At 37.7% G+C, this 24,185-nt stretch overlaps 1 protein-coding gene and 1 long non-coding RNA gene across 4 annotated transcripts in view; one reads left to right on the top strand and one right to left on the bottom strand.

Moving 5' to 3' along the window:
* The window catches only part of LOC118166481, a 43,831-nt gene extending 32,444 nt beyond the window's left edge, over positions 1-11,387 (bottom strand). For both annotated transcript variants that reach the window (XR_004750521.1, XR_004750520.1), the window contains exon 1: positions 11,334-11,387. This is a non-coding gene — a long non-coding RNA (uncharacterized LOC118166481). The remainder of the gene's footprint in view (positions 1-11,333) is intronic.
* AADAT (aminoadipate aminotransferase) lies at positions 1-22,261 on the top strand. 2 transcript variants are annotated; one of them, XM_035325433.1, is made up of 14 exons: positions 1-37; positions 1,180-1,248; positions 2,884-3,052; positions 4,029-4,161; positions 4,761-4,835; positions 6,039-6,248; positions 6,762-6,827; positions 8,037-8,119; positions 9,334-9,430; positions 10,222-10,283; positions 12,600-12,664; positions 14,137-14,243; positions 14,887-14,988; positions 16,163-22,261. In XM_035325433.1, exons 2-14 carry the CDS (start codon positions 1,182-1,184, stop codon positions 16,199-16,201), a joined length of 1,275 nt encoding a protein of 424 aa, XP_035181324.1. In that variant the 5' UTR covers positions 1-37; positions 1,180-1,181; the 3' UTR covers positions 16,202-22,261. The 2 variants fall into 2 exon arrangements, with proteins under 2 accessions (XP_035181324.1, XP_035181325.1); XM_035325434.1 differs by lacking the exon at positions 6,039-6,248.
* Positions 22,262-24,185: the final 1,924 nt, after the last annotated feature.

Genomic DNA, 24,185 nt, shown 5'->3' with positions numbered 1-24,185 from the left:
GCAGCCGCCCGGTGCCGGCCCCGACCTCGTCCCGCCGGTAGGTGCCTGCCCCAGCGGCCACCGGAGGGAGGGGAGCGTGCGGCACCCTCCCTCTCTCCGTCCCTCCCCGGGCTCCGTACCCGCGGCCCTGCCCTCCCGGGGAGGGGGGCGGGGGTTGACGGTGCCGCCCCCGAGCCGGGCACTGGGGAACCGGGAGCGGGAAGGGCCGGAGCCGTGCCCGAAGCCAAGGCACGCCGTGGCGTGGGGCACAAGCGGCCGTGGAGGGTGTGCTGCTGCTGCTGCTGGGGGGTGAGGCTGGAAACGGTGCGTTCAGAAAGCGTGGCTTCTTTTGTGAATCATTCTTGCCTGACGGGTCGTTTCTAATTACAAACACGTTGTTCGGGTTGCTACAGAGTAGTTTTTCTGCCAGCACGGTAAAAGCACGCTTTGAAATATTCAAAATCACGAGATCTTTTTGCCCTTCACTCGCTTGCCATGCTTTTCTAGGAAGCAGATAGCTTTCCTGCGAGAGCAGGCCATGAAGCCTCCTGCAGGAATGCTTTTTGCTATCATCTGAATCTGGGCACCAGGAAGACGGAGGAAAACACAGGTCTGTAGCAGTTTGAAAGAAATCCTGAATTACCCTTCCTAAAAAAAAAAAAAAAAAAAAAAAAAAAAAAACACACCTCTAACTTGAGAAGTGTTGTGACTCAGTGCTGGCTTGCAATCGTGAAAGCACATTAAATGCAATACTTAATCCAGCTTTATTCAGCCGGATTCTCATTTTTTTAAAAAGCTGATGGGTGTTGAAGGTCTTGTCAACACTTCTCCATTTGTAAGCTGGTCTTTAAAATACCTGCAAAGTGAAGGGAGGGGACAGACTTTTTTTTGTTCAGTAGCCAAGCACCAAATTCCCGGATCGATGCCGTAGTGCTGTTATCTGAACAGCAGCCTTTGGCCTAATCTCACTGTGCCAGCGTCACTGGGAGGCTGTGACATAACCACTGTGCATAAAGTGAGAAAACACCTAATTCCAAATGGAAGAAATCCAACACTGATTTCAACATGGATGAACTGAAGTTTGATTTACAAAAGGCCACATCTATGGAGATGACAAATTGGAGGCTTTACTTGTGGCAGATGCCCATACCAGAAGCACTTTTCCAGCTTTATGTCCAGCTAACTGCTCTTTCCCCACAGATATGAATTATTCACGGTTCATCACGACTGTGAGCGCAGCAAGAAAGGAATCTCCAATAAGACTTCTGAGTGAGTATACACCTTCTTTGTAGGGACTCTGAAGAATATCTTAGTGTTCTTCACTTTGCTGAGGTATCGTGGCTAACAACTTGAAACAGCTTAAGAGAATATTGTGCTGTAAGCTGACAGGTATTTGCAAGGCCAGTTAACTTTTTTTAAACTGGAGATGTCAGGCAGGCATAAAGAAAAATAAATGGTCTCAAACCATTTCAGAAACCCATCCAGACAGAAGAAATAGCATTGTTCTGTCACTTAAACATGTGCCTGAAAGTCTCTGCTACTGCTTCTGAAGCAGAGCTTTTGGCACAGCTTGTTACTCCATTTACACTCATGACCAGGAACAAAACTGCATATGTCTTGAAATTCAGTCCCAGCATGTCTCTTTCCACCTCACTTTCCTGTATCCTTCTAATAGATCCCCCAACACCAGCTCATTGTTACTACACTTTCCTTTTCTATATTACACTGCTATCTTTAGGCTACCATGTTACATAGCCTTCTGGGTGACAAATAGAAAAGGTTAACTGCCTACTTGCTTAACTCAGTTGAAACCTACAGGGACCTGACAGAATCAAAGCATGAGACATACATCAGTAATTAAGCCTTCAGGGGTCAATTTCCTCTCCTGGCAAGGGGTTGGCATTTACTGCTCTGCTTAAATTATTTAATGCAGGTACAGCTAAGTCAACTAATTCACTCTAGTTTCTCTCTATTCACCTTTTAAGTGATACATTGATATGCATGATAACACAAATATTAAGTAGCATGGATTGTACAAAAAGACATCAGCACTGCAGTTTTGATAAAGTAAATCTTACAAAACCAAGAGTCAGAGACATGAACCATACTGCTGAACTGATAAGAATTAACTCCCCATGCTCAAGTTTGCTAATAAGTAGTAGAGAATAAACCCGATATCAGGAAGCTCAACACCAGATTTGGTATCCTCTGTCCTCTCATATCTGACGTAAAAGCATCAAGCCAGCGTGAATGCCATACGCTGAGCTCTTAGATTGAATGCAGTCAAGTGCAATTGCCAAATACAGTCCAGTCTGTGCTGCAAGCAGAGCATAGATTGGATCTGAATGATTGTGAAACTGACTTTAAAGCAAGAATTGTCAACATTTTCTTCATTCTGTCTTATTTACACAGTGCCTCTGCCACTAAAGCTGTGCTGCCAGAACAATTCCCACTCCCTTATAGAAACACTGTCATCATAGATGTAGTACACTGGTAGCAGCATACTGCCACATTAACTAAAGTGAGGCAGAACATAAAAACAATCATTCAAAATCAGTCTAAACAGAAGGTCATTAAGATTTTAAATTCCTCAAGCTTAGAGGTATCAGTCAGAAAACAGTTTTCTAATAGTATAAAAACAGTCCAGATAAGGCAGAAAAGCTATTTTCACTTTCAAGAGAAAGTTTTGGTGTTGTTCCTCCCTCACCTACCCCCCATCTTTTTAAACCACAGAGAAAGGCAAGGTTAAAACGAGTTGCTATCTTTTTCAATTCATGACTTGTTACACAATGAAGTGAAAAATAGAACAAACTTCTCTGGTCCATTATTAGATACTGACTAATGTGTGTGAGCAGCTCTTGCAATAATGAGATTGTAATCAAGGTTTTTTTCCTTTTACTCTAGCTGAACTGATGCAAAGGTCTCCTCCATCTCTCATCTCTCTGGCTGGAGGGGCACCAAACCCTAATGTTTTTCCCTTTAAGAAGGCTACTGTTGCCATTGGACATGGAAATGTTGTTGAGATTGGGGAAGATTTGATGAAGAGGGCTCTTCAGTACTCCGCCTCAGCAGGGTATCTATGAAGGCTGCTTGCACTTAAAGATACTGGAATCAAAGGATCATTATATCCTTTTTTATTGTATTAATTGATCTTCACAAAAACAGCTTTAACTTCTTTCCGTTTTCCTCAGTATTTACATTTCAGTGGAAATTTCTGAGTAGATGAATATTTTTTAATATTCAAAATTCTTAAGCCAGAGCATTTCCTTTCTCCTGGTGTTTGAGAAAGGAGACTCCTAAATCACTAAAAGGACTCATTTTGCAATAAGATACTCATTGAATGATACTGCATTGCAGTGCATAGTTTCCACATCTTGGAGTGTTTGTTTTGCTCTTATTTGGTACCATGTATTAAAGAAGTCAACCCACGCTACTTGTGGTAGTTGAAGTATTTATAGTATTGACATTTTTAGTATAAAATATGCATATTTTAAGTTAGTTTAGCACTCAAAAAACACTCCAACAGCTAGCACCAAATTAGGTTTTTGAAACACTTGCAAAAATACTTGTGTACCTACATAGGCACACAGGGCATTAATGGGTAATGTGTTCACTTAAATATTAGGAAAAGTCACAACTTAAGTATGCAGACAGTTATGAACATCCTGCAGAACCCTAAGACATTTTTGAAGAACCCATTTCCAGATTTCTTACTACCCACAGCCTGTTTCCAGAAGTGTTGCAAGCTTTGTCACATTGCCACATTTGAGTATGGAAAAATCACTCCAAGGAAAAGATGCTGTTTAGCCTCCATCTGTATTTCATCATTGCTAAATCATTTCTACCCAGATAGTTTGGTTTGTAGACCATAAATGTTAATCTCTTCTGCTCTTCCATAAAAAAAAAATATATTTTTCATTATTAGATAAAGCAAGTGACAGTTAAATTGGACTCTGAACTGTGTGCTAGATTTGACACTGATTTAGAGGAGCAGCCCATCTTCGGCCTGTATAAGATATTAGATGCACCTTATCTTTCTCATGTTTCAGGATTCCAGAACTGTTGTCTTGGCTAAAGAACTTTCAGAGAAATATACACAATCCTCCAACAGCCAACTATAGTCCTGAGCAAGGACAAATGGAAGTGTGTGTCACAACTGGCAGCCAGGAAGGCTTGTGCAAAGTAAGACCAAAAACTCCGTATGTTAAAAGTACTTCTTTCAAAGAGGTGTTTTTTCTTCTATCAGTTCAGTTACACTCAGCATTAAGTGTCAGTATATAACAATATGCAGAGTAGTTTGCTAAAAGCATGTCTCAGCATATTATCAACACAAGATAATAGAACGTAAAACAGGTTGGGCAGTCTCATGTCAAAAATGCCTGAATTTGGATAAACCAAAAAGTTTGTCAGAAGATGTAGTATAACATTTCACGTTACTGAAGCAGTGCAGTAATTTATGCATTATTTGCTTTGCTGTAGCTCAATTCTAATTGTGTTAGACTTAAATACTTAGCCTTTTCAGTCCACTGCTGCTTAGTTGATCCTTTCTGTAACTGAAGCACTGTTTCATTTGTATAGAGAACTTCCATTTCAAATTGTTATATTCCCTAATTGATTACCTGGCTTCATTTGGTTTCAAAAGCTGATTCATCTGTTTTCTACACAGCTTAGTTAAATTGTTAGGGAATTACTACTATGTAATCAAGATTTATGATCCCACTAAAGTCAGAGCTATGAAGTACATGTCAAATCTTTCCAAAATACACTGTTTTCTTTTGCAGGTATTTGAAATGCTCATTAATCCTGGAGATAACATCCTTTTGGATGCACCTACATATGCTGGGACACTAGCAGCTGTAAGTATTTAAGCAACAAAGCTATGTTACATTTGAACAGCAATATAGTACATCTGCAGGCTTATATAACCTGTTTTTACTGCAAAAAACACATTAAGAATCGAGTTTTTACTGTCAGTCTGATTAAGTTCATAAACATTAATTCATAAAAGCTATTGCCAGGACACAATGTCCTTTTCTAAATCCTAGGACGAAGGTTATGTTTGAGACTGGGAAGAAAGCTATCATAGCCTACTCAGTTGGAAACAAATTTATAAGCAGGTAATTTCAATATGTCAGCATGTTTATAACTGAAGTATTTTATAGTCTGATTACACCTATACTGTACCTATAAGTCTCACAAGTTGGAATAGGCATGGAACATCCATGAGTTTTAAAATGTGAATTAATAATAATTGTACAAAAATAACAGTTTACCTCTGAAAAAATAATCAGTACGTAATTAAACATCAACTGAAAATGCATAAGAACTGTAAGAAGAGTTAGGATAGATGATATACCACTCCAGTCTAGTTTCCCTTTGCATCAAAAGGAATTCTGATATTGTTGGCTATGCTAAATTTGAGTATATGTTTGGCTAATCAAAGACACTTTGGCAGCAACTTGCATTTTTACATTGAAATGCTGAGCTACATGGTACAAATTCAAATTCCACAGAGGGGAGACAGTGTACTTTTTTGTTAGTATTTTTCTTATATCTTTTCATACTGCTGTCAGCATGTCATTACGGTAGCATCATTTCATTCTCCATTGTATTGCTGAATATAGCTACTGAGAACAGATTCTTTGCCTTTTGTCAGTGATGAGTAGCTTACAGTTCTGGCACTTCCACTTAAGTAGAATGCAAATTGTCAGCAGGAAATAAAGTTTCAATACTTATTCTCTGTGTTGGGAGCATGAGATCACAACTCCTGAAATCCCTTTCTGCTTGCAAAATCATGACATCTCCTATAGAAGGGCACCAATTAGACATCAGTTACCCACTGTTCCTCAGGTGGCTTAACAGGGCAAATTAAGAGTTACATGCTAAGTCTGACAAGCTGCACAGCAAGCTGAGGCAAGCTTTCCTTGGAATCACAAGGAAGCAGAGTTTGAGATAGATGTAAAGTCATAAAGACTGGTATTGTAAGATTTCTAGTGATACAATGGCAAAAAGACTTAAGAATTACGGTATTATAACAGTTTTATTCCTCCTATCAACAGCTGAGACCTTTGGGTTGTAACATTATTAATGTTCCTAGTGACCAACATGGCATTATTCCAAAAGCTCTAAAAGAAGTTCTATCTGCTTGGAGTCCAGAAGATATAAAAAATCGTTGTCACAGTCTCCCCAAATTTCTATACACAATTCCAAATGGCTGCAACCCAACTGGCAACTCTCTGACTGCAGAGCGCAAGAAGGAGATTTACCAGGTACATAGCTGGGGCTTCATGAAACTTGTTGGTAGAAATGAATGAATGTCAGTCTTGTTTCAGTTAAAGATACCCCACATGTGGCACTGGGCTCATTATTGGTCTAGTAGACATTCTTCCCATAACTTGTTTAAAAGTAAAATCTTTCATGATAACTGTAGAAGTAGACTATGCATTAGGTATTTTTTTTCTTTTTTCAGTAGTAGTCCATTGCTGGCTGCTACCTTTGCCATGGGCTTCAGAGTGGGTTTACTGCAAGTGTACTGTACAGTTTAAACACTACATGTAACAGACCTTCAGTTACATACCTGTACTTCCACTGCAGGCACAATGTCTACTGTTTAAATTGCTGCATATTGGGCATGTAAAACCTTCTGTTGATAGGGCCTTGTGCATAGTGAATGAGTGGGATCATGATATGGTCCTGGTAATAGGCCCAGAGTAAACAAATAACTGAATTTACAGTCTTTACATTTTAATGAATCCTTTCTTTGTATTCATTTCTTTCTTTAGCTTGCAAGAAAATATGATTTCCTTATAATAGAAGATGATCCTTACTACTTTCTTCAGTTTGAAAAGGTAATCTGTCTTCTATACTAAGTAGAAGATTTTCTTATCCCAAACAGAACTAAGGTTTGAGCCATGAATCTTCCTGCATGCTCTTTTTCATGTCCTACCAAATTAGTTGCAGGCCTAGCAGTCTATTGCTACTTTCAGTTTTTGTCCCCTTCGTGGTGTTTTATTGCATCAGCCAGTTAAACCACGGTGGTTTAAATTCCTCAAGCTTTACAAAGGACAGAATTTCCTTCACTTATTAAGAAAGTGGCAAAGACTTGCCTGCAGAGCAGAACAAATATACCACTGAAGCAGTCTCTTAAAAATAGCAGCCTCTTAATGTTCCTTTCAACCCAGTCACTTCTCCGTTCAGTGGAAGACCACCTACTTCCAATCTACTGCATCTCATTTCTACCCCTTTTAGAGACTCCAAGGGAGTTCTCCCAAATAGCACAGGAAGTAGTGCTGGATAGGCAGCTTCCCTCCTTCCCTTCAAATTTTCCCCACATGGGTAATGATAGCAGTTAACTGTCTTCATACATGGATCTGCAGTAGCACTAATCTGCTCAAGCATCTAACTTCAGCAATGAAAAGCTGGTCTGATCAAAGCAGTAAAACGTGTTTTTTTTTTTTGTAGAAGCTGAAGTGTAATACTTAGTTTTGAAATATGTTTTTCTGGGAGGAGGCAATAAAATTGCTTCACTTAAAGTCATTGAACAGCATTGTTTAGCTTTGCTACACAGTGTGAGTGGAAAATATGTAAAAGTAGCAGAATATCTGATAAGGTAGCAGTGTGTTGAACTCAGTACAATCACAGTTTGGACATACAGTTAATTTTTTTAAGGTAAAGCTAAAAGCTACTGTGTCCCACCTTAAAAATTACAACATCTTTCTGTATACTCCCTAAAAACCTTGTCAGAGAATTCATTATTTTCCCCCCTACATATGGCATCAAAAGTTGAACTGAGCACTTGTATGCAGAGCATTGGGCTAAGCATCAAAAAGTAACAACGTTGATTCTTGATGACTTTCATAGAACATTATCACATCTCAGATGGCTGGTCTAAACAATCATTTGTCAGCAAGTTACTGCATTTTGTCTTTTGAATAACCATCTAAAATATTAACCAGCAAACTATTTTTTTAAGAAATAATTACATCTTCATAGCAAAGAAAGTAATTCTTCCATAATTCGTACTAGCAACTTGAATTTCATTTTTTTTTTCTTCCAAGCCATGGGCTCCAACTTTCCTCTCAATGGATTTGGATGGCCGAGTTATCAGGACTGACTCTTTCTCTAAAATTCTCTCATCTGGGTAAGACCAGCTTCAGACCACTCAGTATTGCATGTTGATTAAGTCGTAAGACTAATACTGCCTCTGACTTGATCAGATATCATTTTTTTCATCTAATACTTATTTCTAGAAAGTACTTTTCCTCAGTTTGCTCGCTTTTCTTCTAATCTCTTGACAGTTATTTTACTTTAAATTCAGTTTTCCTCCTGATACTGATAGGCCATTCGAACCAGGCAGCCCAGTCTTCCAGGCACCATATAGGCAGAAAGACTGAGATGCTGGGATGCAGCTCTGTTCTTGCAACTCCTAAGAAATTGTCATCTTCCATTTCTCCTCTCTTACCATTCCTGCAGACTCCCTGCACTTCCAATGTAAAAGAGAAATGATGGCATTGTTCTCGACAACCATAGCATTATACTGATCTCTTATCTTCAAGCTTTACAGTTCTTACAGGTTGTCTCCACCTGAAAAATTAAGCTGGCTGTTTTCAGCTACACACAGATTGACTTGATTTTTAACCCACTTCTGCTTACTATTCTGATAGACAAAGTAATGTGAATTCTGCACTGGCAGCTAGTGGATTGTAACTCCATCCTCAAGGAAGTGGGGAGACAACACGATGCAAAGTGTGATTACACTTGGAGAAGTGAAACTAGAAAAAGGCATGATGTGATCTTATCTTTGTCAAGGACACATCTGAGCTTACTGATTCTATTTTTCTTCAAGTAACTACTCCTGACAATCTGAGTAAAGATGGGTCATAAGCCTTGAAATGAATAAGAGCCTAGTTTATCAGTGTAGATTCTGTTTATTCTGCAGTGCTGAAAGCAAGCAAAAAGAGCAAGCCTGTTTGTCAGTTCTTATCTGTTTTTCCATAAAACTTGAGCATTCATGATTTTGGTTAAGTGAATAATCTACCTTTCCTTCCCTTTGATTCATGTAATCTTTATGGTTGCAGAGAAAAGCCTACAGATGTGGGATACATCCTGAAGTCCCAGAACTAGGAAGCACCTATAAGCATTAAAGCCCTTTTTATTTATTTTTTTCTCATGACTGATGCTTAGCTCACAAGTTGCTTAAAGCTGGGACTTACAGCAGTATGAAGATATAAATGCATAAAAGATCCTTACAGAGTCAGTGAAATGGTTACAGGTTTTCCAGTTATAAGTTAAACAGTAACTTACACAAAGATTAGCATATTGCATTTCCTGTAGTAATTTTTTTCTTTCTTCTAGGTTGAGAATAGGTTTTCTGACAGGTCCCAAGCCTCTTATTGACAGAGTTATTCTACACATTCAGGTTTCAACAATGCACACCAGCACTTTCACACAGGCAAGTACTAAACTGCTAACTGAATTGTATTGAGAAAAGATAACATATGTCAAGGTACAGGAAACCAAGAACAAACATTTTATAGTTGCTCTGCACTTTTCAGTTTTAGTTATAAAAACTTGCATTGTCATTTTTGCCAAAGAAGAGAGACCACCAAAGAAATTACAACCAGACCTTGAGGGTATCGTAGTGCATGGAAAGCACCACTGCTTCAGCTAACATGCCCTTAGCCATCAGATTTCAAGAACCAAGATTTAAGGTATTTTCTCTTCACAGTAGGTTCACTTGAAAAACCTCAATGTAAAGCACACATTGGAAGTATTTCCCCCCCACATTTTTCATTACAGTTAGTAGCTAAAGGACTACTGGCAGCACACGGGCATCGCAGTACGGTCAGCTATCTACAGCCCCTTTATAATTAGTAATAAGTAAATGAGAGGGACATCAAACACATCTTATAACTCTGCTAATTCATCGTAGAGGCAGGATTAAAGCAGAGAGACTGATGGGGTGGAAGAAACTCCCGTAAAACAACACACATTGCCTTCCTTTAGCTTTCCTTCCTCCTGCCCCAGCATCTAAATACTTAAGGAACCTTGGAGACAGCCGTAACATGGAATAAAGCTGCCTGTTGCTGCCACCACCTGTGTTTATAAAGGACTCCAAGAGACCATGCATGCAATTGCTTGCCCATGTGGAATTCTAAATAAGAGATGGCTATATGTCTTTTGATGATGGTGGAAAAAATCCAGTTTAAAATATGGTATTGATGGTGTGCTTTATTTCTTTAGATTATGATATCACAGCTTCTTCAGCAATGGGGAGAAAAGGGCTTTTTGGAGCATATAGACAGGTAGGATCATGTCACATGCTGAATCCCATCATCTGTCACATCTGTCATGCTGCTTCTTGTTACCTACACAAAACATTCCTTGCAGTGAACAGACCAGAAGAGATGCATCAGTTTGAGGTAAATAGATGAGCAGTCCTAGGCCAATGGGGTAAGCCAGGTCAGCAAGACCAGCAGCATTCATATGAAAGTGCTGAAGGAACTCTGTGTGAAATTGCAGAAATGCAGGTCAAGTCATGTAAACTACCACTACAGGCTGGCAATCTGTAGCAACTCTCTGCAAAATCTCTGGCATAGCAACTATGCAACTCCCATCTGAAAGGAAAGGAAGAGGATCCTGGGAGCTACAGGTCAGTGAATGAAGATATCATCACTGCTAGATAGGGTCTATAAAAGAGACTAAGATCACTGAGGCAATCTTACACAGGAGTCAGCATGGCTTCTAGAAGGGAATTCTTCCCTCCCTAACTCAACAGTGATGCATCCTCTAACAGCCTTAATCCAATTATTGGGGATGCTAGAGAAAGGAGAACAGAAAGCACTACAGAAAGCAGCAGGGTTCACCTAGACTCACTAAACATTTACTTTATCACCACATTTGGTGACAGAGGATCCAGGGTCTAACTCAGAGAGGCATTTCTTACAGTGACCGACATGCATTTATTTTTCAGCTGTTTTCCTGGGAGTATCCATGTTTCATTTCAAATATCATACTTAGATACCCTTTGAACTCCAAGTTTCTACATCAAGGGGTAGCATGCTATGCATTGTAAAGGCTTGTAATAGGTACATGAGAAAAGCATGAAAAAGTTTCTTATGTCTGACTGCAACAGCCACTTCTGTGCCCTGAGCATCTGACTGTTGACTATACTGTAACTACCCCTATCTAAAGGAATATAAAAAGAGATACCAGTCCAGCTTTGCCTCATTTTAAGTTCTATGGGATAGGTATAAGAACTAAGAGCATAATGATAGATTTTGTAGGGGAACTTGGACCATGCTTCAGCTCTACTTTCAGCAATTAGAAGATACATCAAACATCTTTTCACTTACCTTCTTCCTGACAGTGAGGCAACCTTATTCAAGCCAGAAATCTGTTCTTCCCCTTGACCTAATGAAAACAGTACTACATTAGGCTAGCTATAACCCTTTATAACCTTCTAGACCCCACTGTCAGGTGACTTATTGATTAGGCCCAACAACTGAGTACAATTTCCTCATGATTTCATTGGGGTCAGTTGACTTGTCAGATCATGTTCCTGACTAGTAGCTAGACTGTGGTTTGGAGCAGTTAAATTTCTGTGAAAGTCTTGCCTCATGCTTATAATTTTGTTCCACATGAAAGTGAAAGAACATCACAAAAAGGCAGAAAAGTTATTACAGAATTTATGATGCAGTAAAAATTGCAGAAGATTTACCATTTCTTGCAGAGTGTATCAAATGGTATAAGCTGAGTCCTTAAGATACATGTTGTTTGTCTGTCAGGTTTAATAAAATACATGCAGAAATCAAAGCTCTGGGTTCAAAGAGTATCAAAAATTACTAAGTATGGTTTATCCCCAGGGAAGGAAACCCCTTTACACCTGATTTATGAAATCTGTATCAAACATTTCTCATGTCTACCATTGCAGAATCACAGCTCTCTAATTTTATGCCAACAAAAGTAGTAACTCTACAAGACTTGTCCCTGTTGGAACTTAGGTTAGGGTCATTTTCCCAAGTAAGACATTGAATTATTTGGAAGTTTTAGTTAAAGTGTGAAGGCGATAGCTTCTAAGGGTTAGAACAGGGGAAGCTGTCAGATAGTCATGACAAGTTTATCATATGATTTGCTTTTTACTTTATGAAATACTGTTTCCTTGTGTACCTATTAAAGAAATTCAACCCAAATGCACCAATATCGAGTATGTGCTTTTACAGATGTACACATCCTTTATTTTCTTCCATATACTTGTTTTGTGTGATTACTGTTGCTAACATGGCTTGTATCCACTGATATAATAGACTGGATATCATGTATTGTTCAGTACTGAATTTTCCCTGACCTGTAAATATTAGGAAGCAACTACAAAGGCACTTCCTCTATCTGATTGATCTGTGCTTTGTTGGAGAGACACTGAAGCATTCAAGACCTTTCTGATACACATACAAAGTTTCATATACACATTATTATTGCATTGTGCTGATCTAGGATATACTCATATTTCCACCAAGTGTGCATTTTATTTGTTAAAGTAGAAAAGCCTTGTTTCTGCTTTTGGAAACAAATAGACTATGAAGCACTATGGTCATGACTTGGAATTGATAATTTACTTTCAGAGTTGTGGAGTTCTACAGGACCCAGCGGGATGCAATGCTCATTGCCGCTGACAAGTGGTTAAAAGGTCAGTGAGTGCAACACAGCTAATTACTTAGACTTTTTCTCTAGCTATTTATCATCTTCGTGTTCAAGAAAAATCAGTAAAGGTCATCTCTTGACTGAAGTGATAGGTAAGCACTATAAGCAAATCAATGACATTAAATATTAAGCTTAGGACAAATTATCTAAAGCTGCTGTTTTCATGCTTTTCTGGAGGGGGACGAGATGAAGATGAGAAAAAAGCTCACTGCATTACTGTATAAAGCAGTTTTACAAAAAGCATGTATTTCACTCCACTATATTTTTATACTTGTTGTATTTAAAATTTCTGTCTTTAAAATCTCTATTTGAAATAACCCAGATTTAGTGGCCTAAATTTAAAAGAAGATACAAACAACTGATACAGTACTAATGATGGTCATTATTTCAGAAATGAATTCCAGATGTCCAGTTCTGTGGTTGATCAGAGCACTGAAAGAAACTGATCAACACCATTGCAATTACCATTAGTGACTCACTGCTTTTAGTCAGTCTGAAGTAGAATCAGCAATAATTATTTAAGAACTGCTCACTTAGCTGAGACACTTCCGTGGGACCTAGGTACTTGAGTACCATATGGTCGTTAATGTACTTACTCTTGCTAATTCACGCTTTTTAGATAAGTATTTCCTCTTTTTCTACGTGGCTCTGTATGATCATGGATTATTGACTTTGGACCCCCTTTTTCCCAGTTTCCCAAATATCAAAACAGTATAATAGCACTGTGTTACCTTAGGGGTGTTGTGAAAATTTACTCATATGTAAAAGATTATAGGGTCTTCACATTTTTTTAGAAACAGGAGCCATATCATTACAGAAAACAGACCTTTATTTTGTAGATATGTAATGGTTAAATACATCAAGGAAGAGATGAAGATGATAAGTCAAATAATTTTTTTTTTCAAAAAACACATCCTAAAACAAGTAAAGAATTACTTCTAGGTAAACAAAGGTACACAGTAAGTCTGCATATACAATTTAAGACAAATCCTCTCTAAGCCCTCTCATTCTCCTCATAACTCCTCAACTCCCGTTTTCTTTGGGCAAAAATCTATAACCAATTTAAAGGAAAACATTTTTCTGCTTTGCTACACTTAAATTACATTGATAGTCAATGTAGTACTAGAAGAAACTGCACCAGAAAAAAATATTTTATATTGCTTGGAGAGGGTGTTTACTTGATCTCAATGTAATCAAGCATTTTAATTTCTTAATATTTGGGTTTTCCATAATTCAAAGTAATCTCTTTCACAAAAAGTACTGAAAATACCAGCATGAGTGCAGTAAGCCCACACAGATTTGATTATTATCATAAATTTAGCAAGTGGCATTCTGGATCTGTGGCCAAATTCTCTTTGAGTTCATTGGAGCAACAAATTTACATCCCTGAATCTATAATGTATTTATTACAGGTGGAGCAGAACTTTATTTCTTTATTCAGTTCTTTTCTTTCTCTAGGCTTGGCAGAATGGTATCCTCCTGCTGCTGGCATGTTCTTATGGATCAAAATTAAGGGAGTTTCTGATACAGAGCAGCTGATCATGGAAAAAGCCTTGCAGAAAGAAGTATGATTTATGGCTTAATGGTTTATGATGTTAAATGAGGAAAGGATAAAATAAATTTACCATATCTATCCGCACATATGCACACACATAAAAGTGAAGGAACTTGAGTGCACAATCATCGTGTCTGAGTCACAACTGTCACATAATGTAGTGACTCAATAAAATATTTTCTTGTCTATTCAAATGTTGATATTTAATCAGCTTTAAATTATATATATTATATATAATATATATTATATATATATATAATACTAATATAATGGGCAGCCATCATTGATACAGAAATATATCTTCTTAATAAGAGAAATTAAGTGCGATTTTGTTTCTACGATCTATAAGAGGCAACACCGTGCACTGAGTAAACTACACTGGTACATCTAAACCTGGTTGATAACAAGCCAGTCCTTCTTACCAACCAGCCTAAGAGCTCTCTGTTTTTTTTTTGTTTGTTTGTTTTTGTTTTTGTTTTATGAAAGTCTGATGCCAGTTTCCATATTTTTAGTTTCCTGTTTTGAAGAGGCAAAATATATTTAGCCACATTATGTATCAGTGTTTCACAGTGAGCCTTCTAAAATTTAATATAATATACTGTTTTAAAACCATACAAGTGGTTATACGTAGGTGTCTAATCACTTTTTCTTAGGTGTTACTTGTTCCTGGAAGAGCATTCAATATCAATAGTTCAGAGCCTAGTTCTTATGTCAGAGCTTCCTTCTCTCTATCTTCTCCAGCCCAGATGGATCTGGTAAGTGAGAGGAATTATTTTTTTTACTTTCTTTTCAAGAACAGTTTCTCACGTTAACAATATTCCCTTATTTTTAAATACTTCTTATGCATATTCTTATTTGCCTAATGTAGTTGTTTTAGTACTTACACAGTAATCCAGTACTCCTAAAGCAGTATTAGTTGTTTCTTACGCAAGATGCTCATATGGAAATCACCTGAAAGGTACCAAATTTTTAGGACCACTTGATTTTTTTCTGTGTATCTCATACATGCAGATTCTCACACTTAATCAACCCAGATATTATTCAGAAAGGCTTTAATGAAGTCAGAGTAAGTTTTGCTGTTTGTCTTAACACTAGGAAGCATCATGTCTCTTTATTTTCCAGATTGTCCATTCTTGAGACTGAATTACCTTTTTTGTATATGTTGTCAGTCCTTCATAAGAAAGAATATTGTTTTTCTTTCCTACAATTCACATACATGTTGCATTTCATTTCTCAGGAATCTATGTATTTTACAAATGTTTTGGATGTTATTTGGCTGTATCTGTAAAATCAGTGGAGAGAAAGACTAGGATATATTTATTTGTGCAGATTTAATACTCCTTTGATTCAGGTGCTTACAAGTTCAGTATTTGGAGTTTCATTTTCATTCAGTTACAAAAATTTGTAACAGATGGGTGTTTCTGTTGTCCTCTTTCTTCTTCTGTATTTATTCCTTCTTCTTCATGAAAGTAATTCATAACGGTACTGCTGACAGTCAAATTGTACCTTGCTGACATTGTACTGCATATTTCCCCACTGAACTGTTCTTATTTTTCTTTTACCAGTGGAGCCTAGGCTCTTATGCTGGCTTAAAAGAGATACACTTCTAAGGATCAATAGTTGTATTAAAAGTACAACTTGTTAGCTGCAATTGAACTATGAATAATCATTGAACATCACTATACAGTCTTTTTTTTCAGAAAGCCCTACCTTTTATTTTCTGTCAGATTAGTGGAAGCTTTATCTAGTCACAATATGATTGAAGGCCCATATATGTTGTTAAAAAAGTAAAACAGAATATCAGCAGAATTTGGCAGTATAAAACTGTGAGTTCAGATATTGTTAGGGTAGTTTTAGTAGCTTTACAGATTTACTGTTTATTTAAGTAATGCTGGAATATGAATGAGAACTATCTTTGTATCATTGCAGGCTTTCAGGAGACTGGCTGACCTTATAAAAGAAGCTTGATGGAAAAGCTGAACAGAGCTCATACAGCAGTCAAAAATATCTCCAGAAAATATTTGTTAACACTTGTATTTCATCAGAATACTTTAAAAACAAGCACAACACTGTGGCTGTTTCCTTAGATTCCTTCGGATTGCTTTTCATTTTCATTTTTATTTCTATTTTTTTAGCTGAAACAATTTGCCTTTTTTTGACAGGACTTTACATTACTAAATTTATTCCAGTTCAAAAACATTTTGCATAGTTAAGAACAAAATGTTCTGTTCTTGTTTCCTGTCAAATCCATAGTATTGTTAGATTTTATTTGTTGTTTGTTTGTTTTCACTTTTGTTTTCTGTTTGGGTTGGGAAGCAGGGAAATCAGTTACTTAAGAAGTTACACCTGAGGTGGTCTTAAGCATTATTTCTTAATCCTAGCTGATACATTCCTGCAACACCTTAAGTTGGAATTGTTTTTGTGTGCTGCTTTCCTTCTTGGCTTGCTGTATAGTATCTGGTTTTGAAGATTTGAAGATCAATTATTTACTTTTACTAAAGTTTGGTCAGATAAAAATGATGTAAGGATGTTTTAAATTTGAAACTGACAAAATCAGGATATAAGTAAAACAACTTTACCTAATGATTCTGCAGCTCAAGCCACATCTCTAGGTTTCCCTCCAATCCTCACAGCAAGCTGGTGCTGTGGCTGAAGCCAGCCCCAGCACTGAGTCCCTTGCGGTGGCACGGCACCAGGGGGAGTCTGCAGTCCCAAAGCTGCTCCCAGGGCACCAACACCATCTTTGAAGTTGCAAATCTTTCAAGATGAATCTCTCCATTTTTACAGTTTTTGATGGTGCTAATGGAGGTCCAAACTAACAGTGTCCTCTCTACAGTGCTGCTTAACAGCGAGTTTTTAGCTTTCAACTCAGTCTCCTAACCACATGTAGCGATGTTGAAAGCTCAGACTTTTCTATCATCAATAAAACGTTTTTTATCTCACATTCAATTTAGAAAATCATTTTATACAACAGAATGAGCTGACGTGTCTATTTAATTAAAATAATATAGTTATTGTATTTTACAGAGGAATAAATGGGAATGTCATTTAAGACTGATTAGAGCTCTCAGGCAAATACTACTGCCATTGTTAAGTCAGACCTGAATTAGAAAAATGTAATCAAAATATCATTAATAAGCAAGCCTTATATTGGTGATGTGTTGAATAATACTCTTCAACTTTCAGAGCTCTAAATGATTATCTAGTTGAATGTAAGGAAAATGCAATCCCATTTGCTGCGCATCAGATGTTTTTACTATCAGCTAATTTAATTTGGAGAGAGCTTGGTTTTCTTTCCCTGACTGTGGTGAACCATCTAAAATTAAATTAATATCCTGAACAATGCAAAGTGAACAATGGTAGTAAAATCTTATATGCACATGCTGTTTAACTGAACCTCATACTACAGTTCCTGGTCTCCCGGGACACAGGATTCACTGAGATTAAATGCTCCTGAAGGAAGGCATTTAGATACAAAAGGAAAATGCCAGGCAGCAGATTCACATGGAAATGATCAGGTAATGAAGGTTTTGTTAGTGCTCTTTTTCCCTTTATATTTCAGCCCTCCAAAAGCAAATAGCCACTTTTATTCATAGCTGGATTTAGAGATCTGATGCAAGTAGCACAATCTACTGTTGGGGAAGAGAGGACACAAGGGGAAAGGAGAAGGCTCCATTTTGTAAGCACATCTCTGGTGCTACCGAGGTAGGGGCAGCAATGGCTGTGGAAGGGATTGCAACAACGCTACAGAGAGCAGCCTGAGGTGCTCAGCTCCGAGCAGGCTGGAGCTCCAGGCACTTTTCTGAGTGGAAAATTGTTTGCACTTGCTGTCGTACCTACACTTCTGTTCCATTGCATTTTCAGACCTTTGGTAGACAATGCCTAGAAATTCTGGACAACTAGCCACTATACATGACCCCAGTGATTGTACAAGGACTGTGAACTTCAGCACGTTCTGTACATACCACGTGTGCACATGCTGTTGCACACATACAGACTCACTGCGTGGCATGTTACACTTTTGCTGTGGGAGTTGTACAGGTATAGCAAGGGGGTGCAGTTTTTCTCAGCAAGGATGGAAATATTAACTTTGATAACTCCAACATAGTTCCCAAATTTCTGTGTAAATTAGATGTGCAAATTTTACGTCCACAGAGGTCATTGATCAGCAGGAAAATACACGCGTCTACTTCAAAATGAGAGCCTCCCAGCATAAGTCTGATTAATGAATAATTGGGGGACTGAGGGAAAACTTATGGGGAATTCATGAGAAGAGAGAATCTATATCCATACACAGTTATGACAATTCTTACGCTAAACTGTGAGCATACAGAGAATTATTTCATCCTACCGAATACATCCATGAGTATCAGCGGTGGTATGCAGGAATTTACAGAGGACGTGTTGTGGAAAACATTTGCCTTAGTTTGGGGGGATTGTCCCATAAATTCTGAACATAAATTTCATTTTAAACTTTATTCTTCAATAATGGTTTGCTCTGAGTAGAACCTTGTATTTTAAAACCTTGTGGCCTATAGATCTGCAGTACTTTCAGTTCTGCCTGTGCAGTCCATATTCTGATACACTGGAGTAAATATTTAAAAGGGCTCCACTGAGCTGTGGTGGTTCATGTCCTGATCTGCCCTATTTGCTTTATTATTTAATACCAGTTTTCAAGCAGCCCACTGTAGGCTATGTCTTAGGTGGGAAGAGAATGATTGCAGCGCTTGAACTGTAATCATTCTGAGTGAAAAGCACCCTGCGAATACAAAGAAACATACATTTTCATTCTTCTAACGTTGCTATTAGGAATGCCAGTACCTCACTTTTCTCATAACAGCAGCTGTGGAGGCTTTTGTGTCACCCTGCAAAGCTCATATATCACTTTATGAGGAAGGATAAGGATCTTGCTGATTCTTTTTGAGAATGAGTATCCCAGAGATGTGTTAACAAATCTGACTGGTGCTAAAAGATTCCCTGCTAGCTATACAGAGTTTGGAAAATACATTCAAAATTATATTTTGTTTTACTTTCAATTTAAATAATATCTGGATTGATAGAGCAAATGAATAGGCCAATGTGACCTGGAAAAAAATAACATGAAGTTATTTCAGTTTTTGACTTACCTAGAACTTTGAACTTTATCTTTCGCTGTATTTGGCTAATAATGAACTTTGAACATAAAAGGTTTAAGAGAGGATTTTCCTGCACTTTCCTCCAAAAAAACAGGCACTAACAGATGTACAATAACATTGGCCTGGCCCAGGATTTTCATTCCTGGATACTGAATGCTGCAATTTCCATCTACATCCAGCTTGAGACACCAGCCCTAAAACCTTTGTAGTGTCCAGGTACATTAGCAGATAGGAAATGTGATCTTTTCAGTGCGTATCACCACTCCTGTAACCACTAAGGACTTGATGGAGCACGTGTGTGCTTCACAATTCTGGAATAACCACCAGAAGGTGCATCAGCATTTGGCACAGCATCAGCAGAGTCACTGAAGCACAATGCTTGACATTTGTGGGTCCTCTTATACATGTCTCCTGAAAACATCTCCCTGATTTGTGCCATTTTAAGAACTGGTCCTGTAGTGTTTTCATTTCAAGTTTTTTTGAAGCACAGGTCAAGAAATGAAAAAACAAAAACAATCAAAAAAAATACATTAACAGTAATTATGAGGGAAAATTATGTTATTAGTATTTACAAACTTTTTAAACTGGCTTATTTACTAGATCTTGCTCTGGGAATCCATCTGTACTAATGTCAGTTTATGAAGGCAACAATGTACATATCTGCATCTGAATTATTCACATCAGTCAATGAGATTCATCATTTTTATAGCTGAGGTTTAAAACTGGTCAGATGAATTTCTAAGGGTCCTTTTTCCTTCTATTGATCCTAAAGGGAGCTTACAGTGACTCACTTCATTACAGAGATCTATATTTTAGCTATCAAAAACTCTGTGCAAAGGACCACATCTTCCATTGCTCTTTTCATGAGATCAAATTTTTGTTGTTCTTACACAGGGGATCTCCTGTTAGAGAGTGCATTAATGACAGCCTAAGGGAAGGCTTTGGAAATTATTAAAGCATTTTGTTTCCTTGGTTAATGAAAGCAGATAAAAAATAGTGGATTTGGTGGTAATACAACTAACTCACCAACATTTCTGTTAGTGGAAGCTGACATACTGGTATGTCTGTTATTTTTCTGTCTGGCTAAATGTTGCTCCAGAGTAGTAGCCAAGAAATACTCTACAATATGCAGATAGCTGTGGTTCTCAGCACTGTGTGTTTTCTTCTCCTGGCTATAACTCTATCCCAGTCACATTGTTAAGCCCGTACATACAGTCATCTTTGCAATTAAAGGTACCATTTTGTAGCAGGCCTAAAGAGTTCTCTTTTTTCTTTAGTTGAGATTTATTAAAAATATAATTGGGCCTTTTAACTGACCACAGAACTTTTATTATCAGCACAGTTCTACAAATAGAGATCTCAGAGACATTTGGGGATTTTCACACAGATGTGTACCATGCACAAATAAGAATGAAACACTTTTCCTTTTTATCTATGCCAACTGTGCTTTCTTGCACAAGGTGAAACAGGAGCAGGGTTACAGAGCTGTCAGAACAGAAGGACCTGCAGAAAGAACACTATGCCAGTAAAAGACAATTTTAAAGGAACAAAGCTTTTTCTGTCAAGTCTTACATTATTGAGGACATGGTCCATAATGCCTCTGTTAAAAGAGCATGAATATGTAGAGCCTTGGGGTTCACATTAAAGGACAAAATGTGCTGGAAAGCAATGAGTGGTTTCAAACTAAAGTGTTGTTTACTACTCCGATGAAGAAGCAGAAGGATAAATCATTTTAGTTAGTCTCCAGGAGATAATATTTAGTTAGAGCTTAATCCACAAAACTGCAGTTCTACCACTCAAAATGTGGACAAGATCACTAACTGGAAAGGCAGCGCTCAAGTTATTAAGCAGGAATAATAGTATTTCTTTCTTGGGTATTATTATAACAACTTCTTCACACATGGAAATGAGATTTCCTTAAGCTTGTAGCGAAGTGATCTGTTTGCACTGCTATATAACATGCTTCATTTCCATTGCTGAAACTGTCATTAGTTAGATAGAAGACAAAGTAACAGCAAACATGAACTTCATCTTCCCAAAGGGGAGGTCTCCAAGCATCTGCCGCTTGGAACATTACCTGTCAGACCAAGAAGGGAAGGAAGAGCTAACAAAGCTTCTGTAACTTTCTTACAAACTCAGCAACATCTTCCAGAAGTCCAACTCCCAACAATACCAAAGTCAATGGAAGTGTGAACAAGATGGAGCAAAGTAACAACAGCTATTTTCATAAAAGATGCTCAGCTCAGAAACATTTAAACCAATGTCATTCTACCAAAAGTCTTAGCATCCTGATAACTAGACAGATAAATTACTTACGAGCACACTGTTTGACTATTATATCAACTGTATGACTTTAACTTGCACTACCCTGTTGCATCTTTTGAGCTGTGAAGTGTACAGAAGATTTTAGCATTCTGGCTTCAGCCAGCCTGTAAGCTGACCTGATACCATGTTTGAGAAGCAAAGTGGAAAACTGAAGTGTTGACTTTTGGGGGTTTCCATGAAGTTTTAGCATTTCAGAACAGGTGAAACAGTATTGTTTTATTTTTGTTTAGGAGCAGTGTCTTTCCCTGAAGAGTTCCACCGAGTATCCTACAACCCAAACATTAAAAAGTGTAAGCATAAATGTCAAGGGCTTTGTGATCTCTTCATCATTTCAAATGATACAGAATGAGTTAATCCAATTGAATGTGTGCAAGTTATCTTAGTAATGGCCAAGAGATTGGGAAAAAGAAATGTTAACATATGCATGCTGACAGAAAAAAAATGGTAACAAAATAAAATGATGAGCTATAACACAACAAACAAGCTATACTTATGGTTTATTTCACAAACTGGAGCTAATGCCATACTATTGAAAAAGAAAGAAAATTTATATAAGGATTATCAGAAACATGTGTACTTGACTAGAATTATTTCAACTAATTTCCACCAGTCTGCTAAACCTGTGATGTGATACCCCTAGTAGTCCACAGACCATTCTGTATACATCCGTTTGATGCCATGGAGTGCTTTAAAAAGGAAAATTGATTGGAAATTGCTTGACCCTATCTCTAATAAACTGTTTTGTTGTTGTTTTGTCTCGCTTGTTTTTAGTTACAGTCTCAAAATTTCCCTCGTCTTGAATCCCAGCAAAATCACAGATACGGAATTCTGCTCTTGTTTGGTTCTTGTTTGGTTCCTGACAGTGGAAAAAGAAAACTCATGTTTTCAGAAAGTGTCTGATGTGCAGAGGTATTGGAAGGAACAGCAGCTAAGGAGAAATAATTCTATGTATTTAAGCTATAACATAAATGGAAAGTCAAAGAACAATATACATTGATTCCTTTAAAATTATTTTTATAGCTCAAAAGTTATTTTTATAACATATTTTGTAGAGCCAATTATCTCAAATTAATGTACATCTTTAAGTAAGCTATTGCAGTATGTTAATTCTGAAGTACTTTGTTCTCTGGTCATGCATTTAATGGTAGCACAGATCCTATTTATTCCATATAATCTTCCTTCAGCATGCATCTCTGGGCCAGATGGACCAAGGCATAGTGCTGAACACGAATAGCCCTGGATGAACAGATGCATCTGATAATGCTGTTTATCAAAAGGTGTTTGTAATGTATCCTGGGGCCCTATTTTTCTCTCAATCTCATCTGAAAATATATTATTTTCTGCACAGGACAGTGTCAAAGCAGATTTGGTTTGCTTTGGTGGTAAACAGGTCAATTTCTGCAACAGCTATAACTTGAGGAAGGTGGTTTTGCACTCGTATATTAATTGCCTTTATTATTCACTGAAGCTATGTGTACTCCTATTTGAGAGACCACCTTACTTCAAGGGCTTTTCAAGTGAATTTACAAGCAGGTGGCACCTTTAATTCTTGTTCTCCTCAGCTTTTTGTTGCCAAGGTCTGGCAAGTATCATCTGTTAATATCAAAAAGCACAGGTTTTAATTAGAATGCATTTCGGGACCCAGGTTCAACATTTACAAAACAAGTGCTCCCTTAACAACAGCTAACACTGTTGCCAGCCCGAGGATTACACTGCTTCACTATCTAGTTTATACAGACAGATTAAGCAGCCAAAAAAAAAAAAAAAAAAAAAAATCAATATAAGGGGTGAATATAATTAAGGAAAGAGAAAACATAATTGAATGCTTTACAGGAAAGGTTCCAAAAACACGGAGGGGAACACTAGCATCTGATGCAGTATTTCTACAGCAGAAACGTGGGTGCAGTTTTTCACCAACTGATTTATGAGCAATGTGTTAGATCTGCTGAAAACAACGGAGTCATCATCCTATTAACAAGAGAAAGAAAAAGATCAGGAATGACCAGGAGTTAAACTCAGAGCACAGAGCATCCAAATGATGGGAAGCATCAGGGAGCTGGAGCTAATTCAGTGAAGACTGAAGGAAGGCAGCACAGGGTCTGTCCTATCGCACTGTTCCAAATGAGCAGGTGTGCCCCCTTCCAGGCTGTGCAACCTGGGAATAGGATGTCTTTGGTTTACATTCATATTCTCATTATCCAAAATATTTCCAGGAAGTAGAGAAAATGCCTTCATGAACCAAAGGACTGGGCTCACAGTGAGGTAATGAAACTTACCGCCTTTTCCTAAACAAAAATGTTACAGGGTTATCCTCTTTCTATTTTGGCTGTTTAGGATTATCAAAGAACTTCCATAAAGAGACAAAGCAAACATCTTCAGTAAGCAAACTGAGTTTTCAGAGAAACAATGTATGGACATAAAATTATTGTATATTTCTTGTACTTTGGAGTTTGCAGTCCTTCCAAGATAGGCAAATAGAAAGAATCCACCTT

The sequence above is a fragment of the Oxyura jamaicensis genome, chromosome 4, assembly GCF_011077185.1.
Source record: "Oxyura jamaicensis isolate SHBP4307 breed ruddy duck chromosome 4, BPBGC_Ojam_1.0, whole genome shotgun sequence".
NCBI lineage: Eukaryota > Metazoa > Chordata > Aves > Anseriformes > Anatidae > Oxyura > Oxyura jamaicensis.
The sequence above is the reverse complement of the archived record's forward strand: the minus strand, read 5'-3'. Positions and strand labels throughout refer to the sequence as shown.

Coding starts and splice junctions, on each gene's coding strand:
- AADAT (XM_035325433.1), top strand. CDS start 1,182: ATGAATTATTCACGGTTCATCACGACTGTGAGCGCAGCAAGAAAGGAA. Junction 10,284..12,599: donor TTTTTGGAGCATATAGACAG/GTAGGATCATGT, acceptor ATTTACTTTCAG/AGTTGTGGAGTTCTACAGGA. Junction 14,244..14,886: donor AAAAAGCCTTGCAGAAAGAA/GTATGATTTATG, acceptor ACTTTTTCTTAG/GTGTTACTTGTTCCTGGAAG.